A 21,126-nucleotide genomic window follows, 5' to 3' on the forward strand; every position below is an offset into this window, starting at 1 on the left:
TTCTTTTTTTTTCTTCTTTTTATTAGTTTTTTTATCATTATAACAGGACCATACAGTCAAACAGAAAAGAGAAACAAAAACAAAAAAAAAACAAGAAAAATAACCCCCAAAAACCAGACATTAAAACATAAAATAAATAACATATATTGCCAGATAATCATCAGACACAGGGCCAATATAAATGAAAATGAATGAAAACCTTATTATATTATCAGCATCCATACCCTCCACAAAGTTCAGGAAAGGCTGCCAGATCCTATAAAATGTCTCAGTGGATCCCCGAGCATTGGACCTGATCTTTTCCAGTTTTGCCAGATAAAAGTTAAATATAATTGTTCAGTTTGGAGAAGAAAGATTTTGTCAAAAAAAGGAAGGCATTGGAAGACATATAAACATTCAATTTAAAGTAGTAGTAGTAGTAGTAGTAGTAGTAGTGTTTATTTCGAATATGAATCATAAAAAAGAAAGAAAATAAGACAATCGTCTTAACATGAGACATAACAAAGTACATATTCGAAAGGGAGTGAGAAGTAAGACTTATAAACTCTCACCCCCTCTCCTTAAATATGACTAGCTAACACATGCGAACATAACATTATGCAAACATAATAAAAAAATATATATATATAAATAAAAATGAAGCATTTTAGGTTATAATGTTGAATGTGTTTGTGTGCGCCCCTACCCTCACCTATGGTCATGAACTTTGGGTAGTGACCGAAAGGACAAGATCGCGGATACAAGCGGCCGAGATGAGTTTCCTCCGCAGGGTGGCTGGACGCTCCCTTAGAGATAGGGTGAGGAGTTCGGTCACCCGGGAGGAGCTCGGAGTCGAGCCGCTACTCCTCCACATTGAGAGGAGTCAGCTGAGGTGGCTTGGGCATCTGTACCGGATGCCTCCTGGACGCCTCCCTAGGGAGGTGTTCCAGGCATGTCCCTCCTCCCTAGGGAGGTGTTCCAGGCATGTCCCACCGGGAGGAGACCCCGGGGAAGACCCAGGACACGCTGGAGAGACTATGTCTCTCGGCTGGCCTGGGAACGCCTCGGACTCCCCCCGGAAGAGCTGGAGGAAGTGTCTGGGGTGAGGGAAGTCTGGGCATCCCTGCTGAGGCTGCTGCCCCCGCGACCCGGTAACTGATAAAGCGGGAGAAGATGAGTGAGTGAGTGAGAGTGTTTGTGTGTGTGGGGGGGTATTATTAATTAAGTTAATTCATTTATATAACTTAATCAATTAACTGATATTAAACATATCTGCTGGGACTTTAACAGGAACACAGTCCTCAGTAGCAGCACGGGAAAGTAGTCCCGGCCGTGATTGGCCTTTAACAGCCGGGCGGATTACAGCGCCACCTAGCAGCCGAGTGCTGAGGCTCTGTATCCCTCCGACCCTACAGGGAGGAGGGAGCGGAGGGCGCCAAAACCCAGCCGGGCTGCACATGCGCCGCTCCGCGGGAGGACGCCCTCTGGTGGCCGGTGACCGCAACAACTAGTCCGGGTTGTTGGCAAACTATCTGAAACAAAAGCACAAAAAATATATGAAGTGTTAAGACATTTTCCCACTGATTTAGAAGACTAATATCATTACTTACCCCTTGTATGATGGACCTTGTTGTATTATTTTACTTAAATGTCATGTATTTCATTTATTTATTATTGTTTGTAACTTATTTTCATATTATATTACTGTATAATTGTCACGGGAAATTCAATCTCTACACACTTTATTCTCATGTTTACATACAGTTTCCAATCTACTGTTCCCTTTATCAACATCGTTTCTATTACAAATGTATTTGTATGGAATGTATATTTGCCATGTTTGTTTTATAATGAACCTTTGACACGAATAAAAGAATTGAAAGAAAAAAAAAGAACTTCCATCCCAACAGCCACATTTTTTTAGGTCAATTTCGTGACAGATATTGAGTGGACAAAAGTTTGGTCGTTACCACAAAGATTCTTTCTAACAAATAAAGTCAAAGAGATATCTTTTAAATTGATACACAAATTCTATCCTGCAAAACAATTTATCAAAATTTAAGATTGATATAGATGTTAATTGTTCTTTTTGACAAAGGCATCTTGAAATATATTCTCACTTATTCTGCTCATGGGAATTCATTATAAATTCTGGAGGGATTTCCACAAGTATATGGCTGATTCTGTCTTTTCTGATTTTCATCTTTATTATAAGAATGTTATTTTTGGCTTTCATAACTGTAATCACAAAGATAGTGACGCTTTCTTTTTTTATAAATCTGTCTTTATTTTTTAGAAAAGTTTCACATACATAAGTGCAAATTCATCCACAGAAAACCTGAACTCTTTATACTCAAAAAAGAACTTGAACAATATATGAGGACGATCTGCTCATGAAAAACACAAAGGCACAAAAGACCATTGGCATCTGTAAATCGCTGAATTTGTTAACATGATACTTACTCTCGCACATTATGCTGTTTTTATTTTTTATTAATTTATCTTTTTAATTTACATTCAACTGTCTTGTCCTTTTTATATATATTTTTTTGTTTATTTCTTTTCAATTTGGTGTTGGAATCTATCTGTATTTTGCCTTTGATCTTTTTTTTTGATAAAGTAAAGCTTGCTGTTGTATTTTTTTAATTTTTATTCGAGTAAAATTGAAATTGGGGTAGGACCTCATAAGTTTTTACTTCCTCCTACTCCCTTTTGCGCATGAAGGTTTATTTCTTTTTTATTTTGTTTAATGACTGTTTATTTGTATTCTTTTTCTGATGTTTTGTGTAATTGTTTTCTGTTTTTATAATTATTTTATGCTCGAAATAAAGATTTCAATTCAAATTCAATTCAATCCAATTCAAGGCAAGGCAAGGGAAGTTTATTTATATAGCACAATTCAACACAAGGTAATTCAAAGTGCTTTACATCGACATTAAAAGCTGAAAGACATAATTAGTCAGTAAATAACAAATAAAATGAAATGAAATTATGAGAAAAGAAAGTAAAAAATAAAAAGCACAAGTTGCTGATTTAAGAGTACAAAGAGGCAAAATTAATAGGCTATTCTAATTGAAATGAAATTGCCATTTTATGGATATTTTTTGTTTGTGTGTGTTTATTGTTTTTTTCTTTGTTTCTTTTACCTTTTCTTTTTTCCTTTCTTTTCTTTTTCTATTGATTTATTTTTTTTGTGATTTTTGTATTGACGGGGAGGATTTTTTATAAGCCCTTCGGGCTTCTTTTCCTCTCCTGCACAATTATTTGTCCTTGTATTGTTAATATAATTACTGTTTTATCATTGTGCATATGAATAAAATAAACTCAAATTCAATTCAATTCAATTCAACCTTAATCTTTCTTTCTTTCTTTCTTTCTCTTTTCTTTCTTTCTTTCTTTCTTTCTTTCTTTCTTTCTTTCTTTCTTTCTTTCTTTCTTTCTTTCTTTCTTTCTTTCTTTCTTTCTTTCTTTCTTCTTTTTTTCTTTCTTTCTTTCTTTCTTTCTTTCTTTCTTTCTTTCTTTCTTCTTTCTTTCTTTCTTTCTTTCTTCTTCTTTCTTCTTTCTTTCTTTCTTTCTTTTTTTTTCTTTCTTTCTTTCTTTCTTTCTTTCTTTCTTTCTTCTTTTCTTCTTCTTTCTTTCTTCTTCTTTCTTTCTTCTTTCTTCTTTCTTCTTCAATTCAATTCAATTCAATTCAATTCAATTCAATTCAATTCAATTCAATTCAATTCAATTCAATTCAACCTTAATCTTTCATTGTATTTCAAGATTTAAATAAAGAAATAAAAACAAAACAAAACAAAAAAAACTAGTCCGGGTTGTTTACTCACGACGAACCTAAAGCATATGCATTTTTGATATAAAATGTATATGATATATTTTTAAATATGTCACATATATTTATTTTATTTATACATACCCATTTTTATTTGATTTTATTTATTATTTTAAATATATGCTAACGAGGACGACGTCACGTCCGGCGTGTTATTTCCGCCATTTTGGGTCCGGCAGTTTCCCGGCTGGAGGTGTATTGTCTGTCCGGGAGAGAGAATGGGCACCACCTGGGAGCAGATCACCACAAACGGTGCACCTTAGTCGCCCCGCGGCCCGGAGGGAGCAGCGCAGGTGATCGCAGGTAAAGCCGGGGGGGTTTCGGGGGTTCGGGAGGTTTTGGGGGTCGGGATTCGAGCCGTCGACCGTCGGCCGGGTGTTGTGATGGGAGGCGGTGCAGCCGCGGCTGAAGTTGGTTTCAGGTTGGAGGGACGGACTCCACTCCGCTCTGCTGGTGCAGTGGTTCTGTTTTTATTTTTATTTTTAATATTAACCAATTGGCAGGAAAAATAAATGGAAAAAATAAAATAAACAAATATTTACAAGTTGTTTTCAGGTAAATTTTGCACTTTCATCTGTCATAATGTTCATATATGGAGCAGTATTTAATTTAAAATTTTTATTTTAATAGATACCAGACCACGTGACCAGGGGACCCCACAACTGTAGTATAAAGAGAAATATTTTTTTTTCCCAACAATATGTTAATTGTCGTTTTTTATTTATTTTTTTCAAACATAACTTATTCTCAATACAAACATAAATAATTATATTGGATATATTCAATATATATTCAATATATATTCAATTGGGAGGAAAGATAAAATAAATAAATGAAAAAATAATAATAAATAAATATTTACAAGTTGTTTTAAGGTAAATCTTGCACTTTCATCTGTCATAATGTTCATATATGGTGCAGTATTTTTATTTTAATAGATACCTAAGCAGGTGACCAGGGGACTCTACACCTGTAGTTAGTTATGTGTCTTGATTTTATTCCTTTTTGTTTATTTTGTTTGCTGGTTTCTGTAGCACTTTGAGATTATTTTTTGAAAAGTGCTTTACAAATAAAATGTATTATTATTATTATTATTAGTAGTAGTAGTAGTAGTAGTAGTTTAAAGAGACATCGTTTTTTTTTGTCGTTTTTAAATTTTTTTTCAAATATAACTTAACCTATGCTCAATACAAACATCAATAATTATATTGGATTAACCAATTGGGAGGAAAAATAAAATAAATAAATGAAAAAATAAATAAATATTTACAAGTTGTTTTCAGGTAAATCTTGCAATTTCATCTGTCATAATGTTCATATATGGTGCAGTATTTTTTTTATTTAGATTTTTTAAATAGATACCAAACCACGTGACCAGGTGACCCCACAACTGTAGTATAAAGAGGCATAGTGTTTTTATTCCACAATATGTTAATTGTCGTTTTTACATTTTTTTAAATTTAATTCAACTTTACTTGCACCATTCTCGATACAAACATCAATAATTATATTGGAATAACCAATTGGGATGAAAAATAAATGTAAATATTGTGGAGAATATCATTTTTATTTATTTTATTTTTTAATTTCATATTTAAAGTTTTCAGATACATTTTTCACTTTCATCTGTCATAATGTTCATATATGGTACAGTATCTTTTTATTTTATTTTTTTTTAATCGATACCAAACCACTTGACCCCACAACTGTAGTATGAAAAGGCATAGTTTATTAAAAAAAAATCAAACATAGTTTAACTTGTACCATTTTCAATACAAACATAAATAAATATATTGAATTAACCAATTGGGAGGAAAAATAAAATAAATAAATGAAATATAATATAAAATAAATAAAAGTGATATTCTCCACAATATTTACAAGTTGTTTTCAGGTAAATCTTGCACTTTCATTCGTCATAATGTTCTTATATGGTTCCCAGAGTTTGACAAAATCTTTCGTTAGTCCTTCCAGTCCATTATAAAGAGGCATAGTGACTTTAAAACCTATTTTGATAACTTTCACCTTGATGCCTACCTGCATTGTGGTGGTGTTTTGACTCTGGAACCCTGTGACTCCGAACAAGTTTGGTCGAGTTAAAACCCCAGAGACTCGTCACACCTGAGTTTACATCCTTCCAGTGGCAAAGTTTGAAAATTAACCTCCATAAACACAAGATTAGCTGTGGTGCTACCAGCCAATCCTGGCATTTTTTTCCCAACATAGCAGCGTGTTTTGAAAACACTGTTACGAGTATCTTAATGTGGATTTAAAAGAAGAGAACTGCCATGAACAGTGAGATTAAGTGACATTAGTAGCAGCTATCTTTATATTCTCAGGCGTGTAAGTAGGTCTGGTTTCTCTGTCAGAATTTAAATGTCTGTATAGGAACTAGAACTACAATTTATCTCAGGTTTGGACTCACTGGATCACGTGGTTTCTGGTCTACAGGTGAAAAACTAATATCTATAAATACATCTATATGAACATCTGTTTAAAAATGTGAGCTTTTTTCAGTGGAAACAGTTTATAGAAAAGCTGAATAAGCCCTTTTTTAATGCATTAAATGCAGGTGTAGCTTATGTGACTGGTAGGATTCGGGTTGGTTCTGGAGTCGGTGGGTTTGTGTGTATTTGGGGGCATTTTGGTATATTCAGGGGTGTATTTTGGGGCAGTTTGGGGTATTCGGGTATATTTTGGGGTACATATGTGGGTATTTTAGGGTATTTTGGGTATATTTGGGGGTATATATGTGGGTATTTGGGGGCATTTTGGGGTATTTGGGTATATTCAGGAGTATATTTGGGGGCATTTTGGGGTATTTGGGTATATTCAGGGGTATATTGGGGTATTTTGGGTATATTCAGGGGTATATTTTGGGGGTATTTGGGTATATTCAGGGGTGTATTTGGGTATATTCAGGGGTATATTGTGGGGTATTTGGGTATATTTTGGGATATATTGGGGCATTTTGGGGTATTTGGGTATATTTTGGGGTATATATGTGGGTATTTTGGGGCATTTGGGGGTATTTGGGTATATTTTGGGGTATATTGGGGCATTTTGGGGTATTTGGGTATATTTTGGGGTATATTGGGGCATTTTGGGGTATTTTTATATATTCAGGGGTATATTTGGGGTATATATGTAGGTATTTTGGGGAATTTTGGGGTATTTGGGTATATTTGGGGGTATTTGGGTATATTTGGGGTATATATGTGGGTATTTTGGGGCATTTTGGGGTATTTGGGTATATTCAGGGGTATATTTGGGTATATTTGGGGGCATTTTGGGGTATTTGGGTATATTTTGGGGTATATATGTGGGTATTTGGGTATATTTGGGGGTATATATGTGGGTATGTTGGCGATTCTAACGCTTTCTAACAAAAAACACCGCAAAAAGAATCAAATCCGGCTGTCAAACATCGAGGCACAAACCAACTTCGCCGCCGGAGCGACGGCTAAGGCAACTTGGTCGCTTCATGTTTTCTATGAAAAACAGGCTGAATGTGACAGAAATGTCCCGCAGCTCGTTTACACATGTCTAAAAAAGCCCCGGGTTTATATTCAGGGGGATAATAAAACACATAAAAGGGGGGTTCTGGTTCTAGTGGACCCCCCTGTGGTGGGCTGGTTTAGCCCAGCGTGCTACGTTAGCTGCTAGCTGTCGGTCTTTGTCAACGGACCTGTCACAGATATTGATCCGGATCGATCTGGAGCTGAACCGGTCACAGATATCGATCTGGAGCTGAACCTGTCAGACCGATGGATCCGGATCCATCCAGATGTGGGTGAACTGGAACTGACGTGGACCTGGACCCCCTGAAGGAGAGGAGGATGTGGGATCGGGGTGGTGGTGGAACTGGGGGGGCTGGAGGGGTTAGATGGGGTTAGATGGGGGTATTAGGGTTGTTAAGACCCCCCTACATCCATGGATCCTTATCGATTATTGATCGTAGCATCAGAGGAGTCACGGGGAGCTGGGAGGGTTCAGAGGTGACACCTGGGCCAGGTGTGTGACCCGTTCTGGGGGGTTGTTGACGTCATCTCCACCTGTCCTCACCTGTGGTCGTGGAGGTGTGGACCCCCCCTCCCGTATTAGGTCAAATTATCCCCCAGTCACCCCCCCGGGAGCGTCTATTCCCCCCCGTTTAGGTGTAAACACGAGCATTCTGGGTAAAAACCGGCGGTTGGAGGGTGGAGGTTTGAGCCCCCCACCCCCCCACTGCAGATGGAGGAACCAGTTTCAGCCTCCGCCGGGAGGGAGGGAGGGAGGGAGAGGCCTCCTCCTCCTCCACCATTTCCTCCCTCTCCTCTTCCTCCTCTTCCTCCTTCCTTTCTCTCAGCCTCTCCTTGGCTGCTCTTACCCCCCCTCCTCTTTCTCACCCTCTTCCATTTTCTCTCCCTACCCCCCTCCGACCTCTTCCCTGCCTTTCCTCACCCTCCCTCCCTCCCTCCCTCCCTCCTTCTCCTCTTCTTCCTTGCCCTCCTTCCTTTCTCTCAGCCTCTCCTTAGCTGCCCCCCCTCCCTCGCCTCTTTCCCACCCCCCTTTCTTTCTCACCCTCTTCCATTTTCTCTCCCTACCCCCCTCCGACCTCTTCTCCGCCTTTCCTCTCCCTCCCTCCCTCCCTCTGTCCGGACTCCCCCCCACTTCCGTTGCTGTCCTCTCCCCTTTTCCTCTCATCTCTCCCCCTCCAGCTCTCCCTCGTCCTCCCTGCTCTTTCTCCCTCCCTGGTCTCTCTCTCTGTTCTCTTGTCCCTCCTCTTCCTCCCTTCCTCCCATCCCTCCCCCCTCCACTGCAGACCTATTGTAGGAGCTGCTTACTCAATAGGAGGCGCCATCCTCCCTGCCCTCTGCGTCGGTAGGGAGGGAGGGAGAAAGAGAGAGATGGGGGGGCAGCAGCGTATAGGCAGCTTACATAATGGAGTTCTCTCCAGCGCCATCTACGAGCGAGGGAGGGAGGAGGAGGAGAGGAGAGGAGAGGGGAGGGGAGGTGGGTCTGGTTTTCACCCTCTCCGGTCGTCTTCCATGTTTCTTCAGGGGGGTGGCGGGATGGAGGGATGGAGGGATGGAGGGATGATGGAGGGATGGCGGCCCCCCGCCGGCCTCCACCTCCCTCGTTCCTCCTGTTTCTAGACGGGCCAGAGTCCAGGTGTTTGACCTCAGGACGGTTAACGAGCCGCCGGGCTGTGATTGGTTGATGGGATGATTGGAGGAGCCGGACCAGGAACTAAACCAGATCTGCATCTTCGGCTGGTCGTTTCCTCGCAGCTGGAAACGTTTAGCTCCTTCCTCTCGGCCTTTTGCATCTTTGCATGTTTTCCTCAGAGATCCTGGTCCAGATTCCTCCTGCCGTCCACGGCCCCCTGGCTTGATTGCTGGTTCTGAGTGACCCCGTAGGGCTGGAAAGACTATTTTAATAGTCGACTAGTCACCGACTATTGAAACGATTAAGGCTGAATTAAGGTTCTGCGTCACACCAACGCAGAGCACACGCCGTCCCCGTGACGCCGTCGTGAACCTTCAGACTTCTCCGTCACTCCAGTTCTCCGTGGTGCAGTACCCCCCGCGACCGCTAGTTAGCGATCTTTTCCTGAATGGTTTATCCAACTTTTTCCGGTCACATTGAATCAAAGAGATATGAAAGACCTGGGGTCCATCCTTTAAGTAAACACAATAGAGTTGCCATGTTCACTGATGTTCAATTTTTTTTTTGATTCATTCATTAATTTATTTAATTGACAAACCTTTTCCATTTGCAGCAAGTTTGGTTGTTGGAGCAAGTTAAGCCCTGACGGGGGCTGTTGCCGTCACAGAATCTTCTTAAGCGATTTCAGTTTGTTATTCTCTGATTAGCTTGTGTTGATGGAGATTACAACCACATCACTTGTGGACGTCTGCGTCAGTCGTCTGCGGTTCCTCTCCAGCTTCAGCCAGCGCCGGTTCTTTCTAGGTTTTTCAGCGTTTATTTAAGTCACCGCAACACATGTTGACGACGTGGTGGACACCCGACTGGGATCAGGACCCAACATGTTTTAAAGGTCTTTAACCCCGGTGTGCTGGGCCTTCAACAGTTCAGATAGACCCCCTCGAGGACCAAACAGAGATGGGGCTGAACGATTTTTGAAAATAATCTAATTGCGATTTTTTTCCTCAATATTTCGATTGCGATTTAACATGCGATTATTTTTTTCAAGGTCCTGTTCTCATGTATTTTTCAACTAAACAAGCAATAAATCAGGGTGTTTTATAATAAATAATGTCAGATTTATTTAACACGTCTAGACACGTCTGTACACACGGGTGTTTTGGGTCGAATCGACCCAAAACACAGGGAACAAAAAAACCTTCCTCGACCTCACAGGAAACTCAGAACTTCTTCACAAGTAACTCAGAAATCCCCGGGAGAAAAAAAACCACCAGCAAACTAACACAAACCAACAAAACGAACCAGCAATGAACAACTGGCAGCCCCGCTCTTTAACCTCCTCCTGATGAGCTGCAGGTTCAGGCTCACAGCGACTCCACTGTCCGCCAGCGCACGCCCGGCTCGTGCTCCTCGCCACGCCGACTCCACGCTCATATATTTCCTCCTCGCCCGATCCCAGCGCGAGCTGCGGAGGAAAGCCCCGCCCAGCCGAGCCCTAACACTGAGGCCGTGGTAGATTTAGGTTACGCTCTTCCCGCTCTGCTCACTCGCACATTACGTGATCTGGTCGAATCGCAGCCTTTGCGGTTAGAAAATCTCGTTTTATCACATCGCGATATTATCGCAAATGCAATTAATCGCTCAGCCCTAGATGCAACCGTAATAATTTCCTTTGCTCGTTACAATTCTCTGAAATCTCTGACAGATTGTGTCCGGTTCTGATGTGTCTCGGACCTCAGAGAGCCGCGTACTTCTGCTCCATCAACGATGGAGGAAGCAGAGTTTGCAGGCTCTGAGCTCAACTAGCTTTCTTTGTAGCTCCAGCCTTCGCTAGGTTCATGACACTGAGCATGCTCAGTAGAGTGAAGCTGGTCGGAGGTGATTGGATGGATGGAAGAGGTTTTTTTCCCTCTGGAAAATGTGAATTTTCAGCCATCAATCGGCTCTCGATTGATGTAGAATCACATTAAGTGTTTCCTGGTTCTTGAGGATGTTTCAGGTTCACCAGCTGGTGTTGGAGTCACTAACCCGCCCTGCCCTCCGCTGGCACCGTCATCACCCATTTGTTTATTCACCCGCTCAACACATGAAATGTTTGATCAGGGTGGGTCAAACACTCATTCTTACCCCTTTTCCACCAAACCAAGGTGTCAAAAGGAACACTGGTCTTATTTGACAGAAATCTAGAATATATTTTGTAGTAGAATTTCCTTTTTTCTTTTCTATGTTTCTTTTCTTTTTCTTCTACTACCTCTTTAGGTTTGCTTTTCATTTTTGTCTTGTATTGTATATTATGTGTCGGACCCCAGGAAGAATAGCTGCAGTTTTGCTGCAGCTAATGGGGATCCAAATAAAACTATAAACTATAAAACCGGTTCCAGGACTGGTTCTGGTTCTGGAACTGGGCTTTCTGTTTCCACTGACGGAGAACTGGTTCAGGGCCAGAAGAACCGGTTCCAAAGTAGCACCAACTCTTTGCTGGTCTAGAGGAAAGAACCTCTTAGTAAGCGGAGGTGAGGAGTTATTTAGACCAACGGCAACAGCAAGACTGGGAGACGGAGACATTTTTAAATAAGAATGAATCTGGATGCAGCAAAGCATCATGGGAGGAGGAGGAGACAACCTGTCTTGTAGAGATGTGTCCACGGAGGAGCTACGTGGACCAAGTCCTGTTAGAGCAGATACCTGGTTGTTGCTGCAACTTTCACGCAAACGCAGAGACGTAACTGACGTTTGCAGAGACGTAACTGGCGTTAGCGGAGACGTAACTGGCGTTAGCGGAGACGTAACTGGCGTTAGCGGAGACGTAACTGGCGTTAGTGGAGACGTAACTGGCGTTAGCGGAGACGTAACTGGCGTTAGCGGAGACGTAACTGGCGTTAGCGGAGACGTAACTGGCGTTAGCGGAGACGTAACTGGCGTTAGCGGAGACGTAACTGGCGTTAGCGGAGACGTAACTGACGTTAGCGGAGACGTAACTGGCGTTAGCGGAGACGTAACTGACGTTAGCGGAGACGTAACTGGCGTTAGCGGAGACGTAACTGGCGTTAGCGGAGACGTAACTGATGTTAGCGGAGACGTAACTGACGTTAGCAGAGACGTAACTGACGTTAGCAGAGACGTAACTGACGTTAGCGGAGACGTAACTGACGTGGCTCCTCTTAGCACCCGATCTGTGGAAAAACAACCCGGTTCTCAGCTGGTTTCTAAGTTGAAGGAGTTGTGAACCAGCACTGGAACTGGTTTGGTGGAAAAGGGGAACGCGTTCTACTCCAAGTGGAGCCGTTTCAGGGGAGAAAGGGACGAGGCATCGCCGGGTTTGGACTCTGTACCGGTCAGCTGTTGTGATGAGAGTTGAAGGCCGGATCTGTTGAAAGCGCGTTGTGTGTGTTTCCTTTTCAGGCTGGCAGGATGTTCCAGCTCCCCGTCAACAACCTCAGCAGCCTGCGGAAAGCCAGGAAAAATGTCAAGAAGGTCCTGGGAGACATCGGCCTGGAGTTCTGCAGAGATCACATCGAGGTGAGCACGATCGGAGTCTGAAGACTGGAAACTTCACCGCTCCGGTTCCTCGTGGTTTGATCGTCAGGAGGTTCCTGGTTCATCTCACCTTGAGTTGCACTGCTCATCTTAAATTAGTACTAAACCCATCGCTGCTTTAGGGTTTCACTTTTTTTTTTTTTTTTTATAAACTTTGTTTATTGGTTTTTAATACACAAATTGACAATGATAAAGTGCATGTAAATAACTAAAGAGAAAGAAGAAGGAGAAGAAGATAAGAATAATAATAATAATAATAATAATAAGAGCCAAAAAACAATGCCAAAAAAAACGAGAAAGAAAACGTCGTTTCGGCCATATTTCACATATTACAGTGACAATAACCTCACTTTTCAAGTCAAAATATAAATAAATAAACGACAAAAGGTGAATAAAAATAAAGTGGAATCTTATTCCGGTGTAACTGGGAAGGGACTTTCTCTGCATAGGCAAAGAAAGGTCCCCACATTTCACTAAATCTTCTGGAAGAACCTCTCAGTATCAGATTTTTTCAAGCCTCAAATTGTTGAAAATCTCTTTTATCCACAGCAGGGTTTCACTTTTGAAGACGTGCTGCCAAGAATTACCTGGTTCCTCCGGGTTTGACCCTGATTTCCAGGGTTGAACCGGTGACAGCTGGTTCTGGGAACCGAATGTCAATGAAAGACTGACGACGGTTTTACAGTAAAAGTGTTTTTAGCAATTCTGCTGTTTGTTCGTTTTTTAAATATCCACTTCATAACGTCAAATCACAACAAATCTCACTTTAATAGTTGGTTTCTCTATCTAAGTCGGGGAATGACGCCCACCTTCACCCGGTTGGGATCGTCTCGGTACGTTCTGTACCGGGTAAATATTGTTGAATAACTTCAAAATAAGGATTAAAAAAAAAACCTCAATCTGTGAATATTTTTTTATGTCACATTCACTTCACAGAAGTTCTCATGTAACAGGCGTTAGACTCCTCCCATTCACAGCCATTTCCACTGGTACAAAACGTACCAAGCCAGACTAATTCTTGACTTCTTTACCGGCCAGCTAAGTTATAAAGTCACCTGGCCGGTTTTACCTAACGTTCAACTAAAGAGGAGGTTGTTCTGAGCCCGGCGTCATCAGATCTGCGCTACGTGAACCTTCTTGCCGCCCGTGTCACCTGTTTCCACGTGGTTGTCCGTCCTCCCCTGCTGCATCATGATCGTGTGTTAACCTGAGCGTATTTCTTCTCCAGGACTTCAAGGATTTCGTCCCTCCAGACGTTTACATCAAACACACCAGCTGGGAAGATGTGTGCATGTGGGAGCCGTCGCATACCAAACCCCAGGTGAGACCACAGTCGTGTGTGTGTTTGTTTTTGGGGGGGATCCGTATGAAATATTGGACACCTTTCTTCTACTTGTATGAAACTGAAGATCATAATGCAAACCTGACATTTACTTCTAGTTCAGTTTGTGGAAAATGGTTGGCCTGGTTTTCTCTTTAAAACTTAAACAGTTATAAAGCATTACAAACTGTAACAATAGGGCAAACGTACAGTATTGTTTTGTATTTTGTGTCTTTCAAATAAAAGACAATTTTTTCCAGTCATATGTTCCTCATTCAAGGTTGTTAAAAAAAATACTGCTATAATATCGTGTATCGTACCGTATCGTGAGATTAGTGTATCGTTACAACCCTGTTATCAAGGTAAAACTGCCCAATTTATTGTAATATTACTTTGAGGTCATGTCGTACGGCCCTAGAACGCACCCACCTTGTGTCAATCAACGGTAGCCGTGGCAACAAGCTCCGTCAGCTGAATATTTACGAACATTTAAAATTTTACGGCAGAAAATCCTGTTTCAAATGTGGTTTTGGTGGTGAAAGTAGAGACAATGCTGCGTTTAGGCGGCGCTGGGTTGCTACCGGCGACCACAAGGTCCCGATTACATCACTGGGGGGCACAGCCGGACCACGACTGATGAAGATGTGGTGACGGCTCGCCGTTGGCTCAGCCGGCTGCCAATCAAGAGGCCACACCCTATAATATTAACACATTTATTGCTTCATATGAACTCATCTGAAGGGGTACTAGTCTTATTGGCTGTGACACGTGAATTTATGTAAAAAAAAAAACTATAAAAATTAACCTGACGATGTAAAAAGTAATAATAATAATTAAAAAAAATATATATGTATGTATGTATATGTATATGTGTATGTATGTATGTTAGGGCTGCAACGATTCGTCGACGTTGTCGACAAAAATCGCTAATCAAAATTGTCGACAATGAATTCCATTGTCGACAATAGTCGCCAGACGTGTTTTTCCAATGGAGTGAGGCGTCTCACTTCAATACAATCTCTGCCGAGAGTCGCGCATGCACGATAGCGTCTCTGCCGAGCGGTAGCGGGTAAACAATAATGACGGCGTCCCGTCCTGTAGAGCCGCTGCATGTAACAAAACTTCTAAAGTTTTGGAGCCTTTTAGCCTGGATACGGTAAATAAAAAGATGACTTGCAAGGTTTGCAAAGCAGACCTTGCTTATCACGGGAGCACGTTGGTAACGCACGAGCATTTGAAGAGAAAGCACGTCGGGGCTGGGTGACGGGTTTCAACAAATGATACACCAGTTCAACCCAGAGAACGTCCTGCCATCCAGAACCGATTTCACCCACTTGATACAGAAAAAATATGAGACGTTTTATTTTATTTTTTATATAACACATTTGCCTGTCCTTAAAAAATGAAAAATAATGGATAGATGTTTATTTATTCATGGATTTATGTCTGACTGATCACTGTCCTTGGTTTTAAATAGGACATTTTATTAACTTTTTGTATGAACAAAGGGGCAAAGTTGAATAAAATATCTACAGGACTGTCTCAGAAAATTAGAATATTGTGTTCTTTATTTCTTTATGTTCTGTAATGCAATTAAAACAACAAAAATGTCATACATTCTGGATTCATTACAAATCAACTGAAATATTGCAAGCCTTTTATTATTTTCATATTGCTGATCATGGTTTACAGCTTAAGATTCCCAGAATATTCTATTTTTTTGAGATAGGATATTTGAGTTTTCTTAAGCTGTAAGCCATGATCAGCAAAATTAAAATAATAAAAGGCTTGCAATATTTCAGTTGATTTGTAATGAATCCAGAATGTATGACATTTTTGCATTACAGAAAATAAAGGACTTTATCACAATATTCAAATTTTCTGAGACAGTCCTGTATTTTTCATTGAAGTACCCATCTTTCTCGTGTTTATTATCATTTGCCACATAATTAAAGCGACATACTAAATTTAAGAAAAAATGACTAATTATCCGATTAGTCGACTAATCGTTTCAATAGTCGGTGACTAGTCGACTATTAAAATAGTCGTTAGTTGCAGCCCTAATGTATGTGTATATATATATATATATATATATGTATGTATGTGTATATATATATATATATATATATATATATATATAAAAATGTCCAAAAGCACACAGGGAAGGTGCTTCGGAGCACTTCCAGCAGCACAGAAGGAGTTACAGATCACTCCGATCACAGTTATTGATCCAGCCCAGTTATAAAGCCGAGGTTTACAGCCTCCTGTTACTGTAAAATCGGCTTCAGGCGACAGAAACAAAAATTAATGTCCCGGTGCATTTTGGGTCAACTTCCCTTTTTATATGTCGGGATTTTCCTGGATTTACCAACAGTTGTAGAAGTGAGAAGTTTACAAGTTTTCCTGTTTTTAAAACGAGTGAATTAAAGACGTGACTATGATATAAATAAAAAAGTCATGACTTTTTTAAAAACCCGCCTATTGGACCCCTTTTAAGGAGTAACATGATCTTTGACGTCTGCTGGTCCGATTCTGTATGGGCAGGTTGGACCTGGTTCTGGAGGTGCTGATGTCTCTCGTCCTCTGGACAGAAACTAAACTCGCGCTCCACTTCGGTCAACATGACGGCAAAGTGGGTCGGTCTATAACAGCGGTCGTCAACCCAAAATGTTTTAGAGGCATATTGGACCAAAAACACAAAAAACAAATATGTCTGGAGCCGCAAAAAATGAAAAGTCTTGTATCAGCCTTAGAATGAAGGCAAATGGCGAAATGCAAAATGTCGAGAAAAATGTCAAAATTTCAAGAAAAAAGTCGAGATGTTGAGAAAAAAGTTGAAATGTCGAGATTAATGTTGAAATACAATCTCGATAAAAAGGAAATAAGTCGAAATGTCGTAGAAAAAAAGAAGAAAAAAGGAAGAAAAAAAAAGGTCAAACATTTTGAAAAAGCTCCAGGAGCCACTAGGGCGGTGCTAAAGAGCGCATGCGGCTCTACAGCCGCGGGTTGCCGACCCCTGGTCCCTGGCGACGTACGCCGTAGGCTCTGCGTCGATTTAACGCGGACCCATAAATCAGCTCCCGAGCCGGCAGGCATCATCCTGAAATTTTCGGCGCAAATTTCTTAACAGGCATAGCTACAACTGTTAGATTTCATCTATTAAACCGACATTTATCTTCCTAAATGATTTATTTCAGCCAGCGGTAATTCTCCACAGAGCTGCAGGTTTCTCCCCGGGACGGCGGCTCTTCTCCGAAAACATCAGATCAAATTTCTTAGCAGGCGTTATTTGGATAAACTGAGCCTAGGTTGGGGATCTTAACGGTTACTTTTACGCCTGAAAAAACAGCTTTTATCTCTGGGCTTCCTGATATGGTGTGACGTTTGTGCAAACGTAACTACGCAGTCGCTTACATACCCGAACGTAAACCACGCAGTGACGTAGCAAGCAAAATTTAGGGGCGGTGCTGAAAAGTAGGAGTAGTGGGAGTATTGGGACTGGGCCCTGGGAAGATTTCAAGTGCCCTAAAATCTGTGGCTTCTTTTTTAGGGCTAGTGGTAGAAAGTAGGGGGTGTATTGGGATTAGCCCTAAAACTAGAATTGAAACAGGCTGACAACAACAACACTAGTGTAGGTGAATGGCAGCGGTGGACAGATCTGGATGTAAATGTAAATGTTATGTAAACTTGTGATTGTGAGGTTACTGAGTGACTCCACTAACTTACCTCGTCCTGTCCCCCCCGTGTCCCCAGGAGTACCGGTCCAAGCCGTTCTGCTGCTCCGGCTGCCTCTTCTCCTCCAAGTACTTCTCGGCCTACAAGAGCCACTTCCGCAACGTCCACAGCGAGAACTTTGAGAGCAACATCCTGCTCAACTGCCCCTACTGCACCTTCAATGGCAACAAGAAAACGCTGGAGACGCACATCAAGCTGTTCCACATGCCCAACAGCGCGTCGCGGCCGGGCCACGGCGGCGCCAGCGCGGCGGCGGGGGCCCTGGGGGCCAAGGACGGGCTCCTGAAGAGGGACAACGTGGAGCAGGCCGTGTACTACTGCAAGAAGTGCACGTACCGGGACCCGCTGTACAACGTGGTGCGCAAGCACATCTACCGAGAACACTTCCAGCAGGTGGCGCACCCCTACATCGCCAAGCCGGGGGACAAGGCGGCCGCCCCCAACGGCGCCGACGCCAGCGCCGCCAGCAACCAGATCCACTGCAAGAAGTGTCTGTTTGTGCCGCGCACCTACGAGGCGCTGGTGCAGCACGTCATCGAGGACCACGAGCGCATCGGCTACCAGGTGACGGCCATGATCGGCCACACCAGCGTCATCGTGCCACGGCCCAAACCGCTGGTCATGTTCCCGCCCAAGAGCCAGGGGGACAAGACGGTGATCGGCATGGGCCCCAAGGGCGCCGTCATGGCCGCGCCGCGCTCGGCGGCGCAGCAGCTGGGCCGCGGCGTCCTGCCGTCCAAGGCGGGCTTCGGCAGCCTGCTGGCGGCGGGCCTGAAGGCACGGCCCTCCCAGCCCTTCGGCGCCGGGGCCCCGCAGGGCCGCGCCGCCCTGCCGGGCAACGCCCAGGTCCACGTGCCGCAGCAGTCGCACGCCGCCAAGCAGCTGCTGTCGGGCGTGAGCCTGCGGGGCCCCCTGCTGGCCGGCGCCTCCTCGGCGCTGCGCTCCCACCCGCTGGGCGCCCGCGTGCAGGCGGCCGCCACCACCGTGGCCTCGGTGTCGGCCAAGAAGGGCGGCGCCGCCTCGCTGCTCGGCACCTCCTACACCCAGAAGTGGAAGATCTGCACCATCTGCAACGAGCTGTTCCCCGAGAACGTCTACAGCGCGCACTTCGAGAAGGAGCACAAGGCGGAGAAGGTGCCGGCGGTGGCCAACTACATCATGAAGATCCACAACTTCACCAGCAAGTGTCTGTACTGCAACCGCTACCTGCCCAGCGACACGCTGCTCAACCACATGCTGATCCACGGCCTGTCCTGCCCGCACTGCCGCGCCACCTTCAACGACGTGGAGAAGATGGTGGCGCACATGCGGCTGTCGCACCCCGACGAGAAGGTGGGGCCGCGCACCGACTCGCCGCTGACCTTCGACCTCACGCTGCAGCAGGGCAACCCCAAGAACGTGCAGCTCATCGTCACCACCTACAACATGCGCGACGCGCCAGAGGAGTCGGTGGCGTTCCACGCCCAGAACCACGCGCCGCCGCCCGCCCTGGCGGCGTCGTCGGGCAAGAGGCTGCCGCCCCAGCAGCCGCCCAGGACCCCGGCCGCCGACGGCCCCGCCAAGGCCTCCCCGCAGGCCTCGGTGCCGTACAAGAGGGACGTGGGCAAGACGCTGTGCCCGCTGTGCTTCTCCATCCTGAAGGGGCCCATCTCGGAGTCGCTGGCGCAGCACCTGCGCGAGCGGCACCAGGTGATCCAGACCGTCCACCCGGTGGAGAAGAAGCTCACGTACAAGTGCATCCACTGCCTGGGCGTGTACACCAGCAACATGACGGCCTCCACCATCACGCTGCACCTGGTGCACTGCCGCGGCGTGGGCAAGACCCACAACGGCCAGGAGGGCCGCGCCGCCGCCGCCCCGGCCCGGGCCGGCCCTCAAGCCCCCGGCGCCGCCGCCCTCAAGCGGCCCGGCGGCCTCGACGGCTCCGACGCCGCCAAGCGCCGGAGGACGGGCCCCCCGGGGGAGCGGGCCCACCCCCGCGACATGAACGCCTTCGTGGAGAACCCGGACGACCCGGTGGTGCTGGCGCTGGACCCCAAGGGCCAGGAGAACCAGCCGTACGAGACGCGCAAGGCGTTTCTGACGCGGTACTTCAACCGGGCGCCGTACGCCACGCAGCGCGAGGTGGCCAAGCTGGCGTCGCGCCTCTGGCTCTGGCGCTCCGACGTGTCCGGCCACTTCGGCGTGCGGCGGCGGCGCTGCGTGCAGGAGTGCGAGCGGCAGCGCGCCAGCGTTCTGCTGGGCTTCAGCATGCACGAGCTCGACGCGCTGACCCACGACCTGGCGCTGGCCGGGGTGGGCGGGGCCGGCGGAGCCACCAACGCGCCGCGCACCTCCAAGACCCGCATGGGCGTGTCGGAGCGGGCGCTGCAGAGGCACCGCGAGCTGGTGGCTAGCGGCGGGCGGCCACCGCCTCGGCTACGGGGGCCGGGCCGGACCGGGGGCGAGGCCGGGGGCGGGGCGGAACCCCTGCCCGCCGCCACCACCGGCGGAGACCCGACAACCAGGGCCACGTCGCCGCAGAACCTCCCACTGGACCTTTCAGAGCCGATCGCCATCGACTCCAGCGAGGAGGAAGACGACGACGAGGAGGAAGAGGAAGAGGAAGAGCAGGGGGGGGACAAGGACCCGGCGGAGGAGGAGGAGGAGGCAGATCGCCACGGCAACCAGCAGCCAACCGGAGCTCCGGAGGGGGAGGAGCCGGCGCCGCAGGGGGAGGAGCCGGCGACGGGAGTTTCAGATCTTGATGACTTATCTGACGACGACGATGACGACGATGATGATGATGATGAGGACGATGATGATGATGATGACGAAGCGGCGCACGTGGAGAACGGCTTCGGCGCGGCCGACGGCTCGGGCGGCGCGCCGTCCCCCATCATCATCCCCAAGTTCGTGCCGTCGGCGGCGCGGAGCGGACGAGACCACGCCCACTTAGGAAAGCAGCAGGTCTGACAAACCAAAAATGACCCTTCAGTCGGACCCCGACCCCCCCATGACCCCTGACCCCTAACCCCCCCTCCGCCCTCGCCCGGACTGGAGGACGCCGGCGGGAAAAACAAGCCATCGGGGGGGCGTCGGGAGGCGGGGCCAGCGGCGTCGCCGTGGAAACCTGAACACAGTTTTAACCTCATTTGTACAGCGGGGGGTTCTGGTGGGGGAACCAAACAGACATTATTGCCTTCTATATCCTGTAACATAAGTGGACGCTGGCCCCGCCCCCTGGCCCCGGGGGGGCGGGGCCTCGGCGAGCACCAGTTTTTCACGCGGGAGGAGGCCGGTGTACATTTGTACAGTCTTTTAGACGTGTTTGGACGGCGCTGCTGCACATGGACCCCTGGATATTTGCTTTTTCGTCGTGCGGGAGGTCGGAGGTCAGAGGTCGACGACGACGACTCCTCCGCTAGACGGCCGTCGTGTTGCTTTGGCGCAGGACTTTTCCCGCCTTTTCCTTCCTTTCTTACCAAAAACCGTTAAGTGAGGTCCAAGTTTCTGCTTCTGATTTGGTCGGATTTGACTTTGGAGACGAGAATCTGGACCGCGGGGGGCGGGGCCTGTACCAGGGGGCGGG

The 21,126-nt window shown here is 45.7% G+C and overlaps 1 protein-coding gene across 1 annotated transcript; it reads left to right on the top strand.

The window, feature by feature from the left end:
* The first annotated feature begins 3,984 nt into the window (after window positions 1-3,984).
* adnpb (activity-dependent neuroprotector homeobox b) lies at window positions 3,985-21,126 on the top strand. Its single transcript, XM_061736874.1, has 4 exons — window positions 3,985-4,114; window positions 12,365-12,481; window positions 13,728-13,820; window positions 17,574-21,126. Exons 2-4 carry the CDS (start codon window positions 12,374-12,376, stop codon window positions 20,508-20,510), a joined length of 3,138 nt encoding a protein of 1,045 aa, XP_061592858.1. The 5' UTR covers window positions 3,985-4,114; window positions 12,365-12,373; the 3' UTR covers window positions 20,511-21,126.

Source organism: Cololabis saira, chromosome 12 (genome assembly GCF_033807715.1).
Source record: "Cololabis saira isolate AMF1-May2022 chromosome 12, fColSai1.1, whole genome shotgun sequence".
Taxonomy (NCBI): Eukaryota; Metazoa; Chordata; class Actinopteri; order Beloniformes; family Belonidae; genus Cololabis; species Cololabis saira.

Coding starts and splice junctions, on each gene's coding strand:
- adnpb (XM_061736874.1), top strand. CDS start 12,374: ATGTTCCAGCTCCCCGTCAACAACCTCAGCAGCCTGCGGAAAGCCAGG. Junction 12,482..13,727: donor TCTGCAGAGATCACATCGAG/GTGAGCACGATC, acceptor TTTCTTCTCCAG/GACTTCAAGGATTTCGTCCC. Junction 13,821..17,573: donor CGTCGCATACCAAACCCCAG/GTGAGACCACAG, acceptor CCGTGTCCCCAG/GAGTACCGGTCCAAGCCGTT.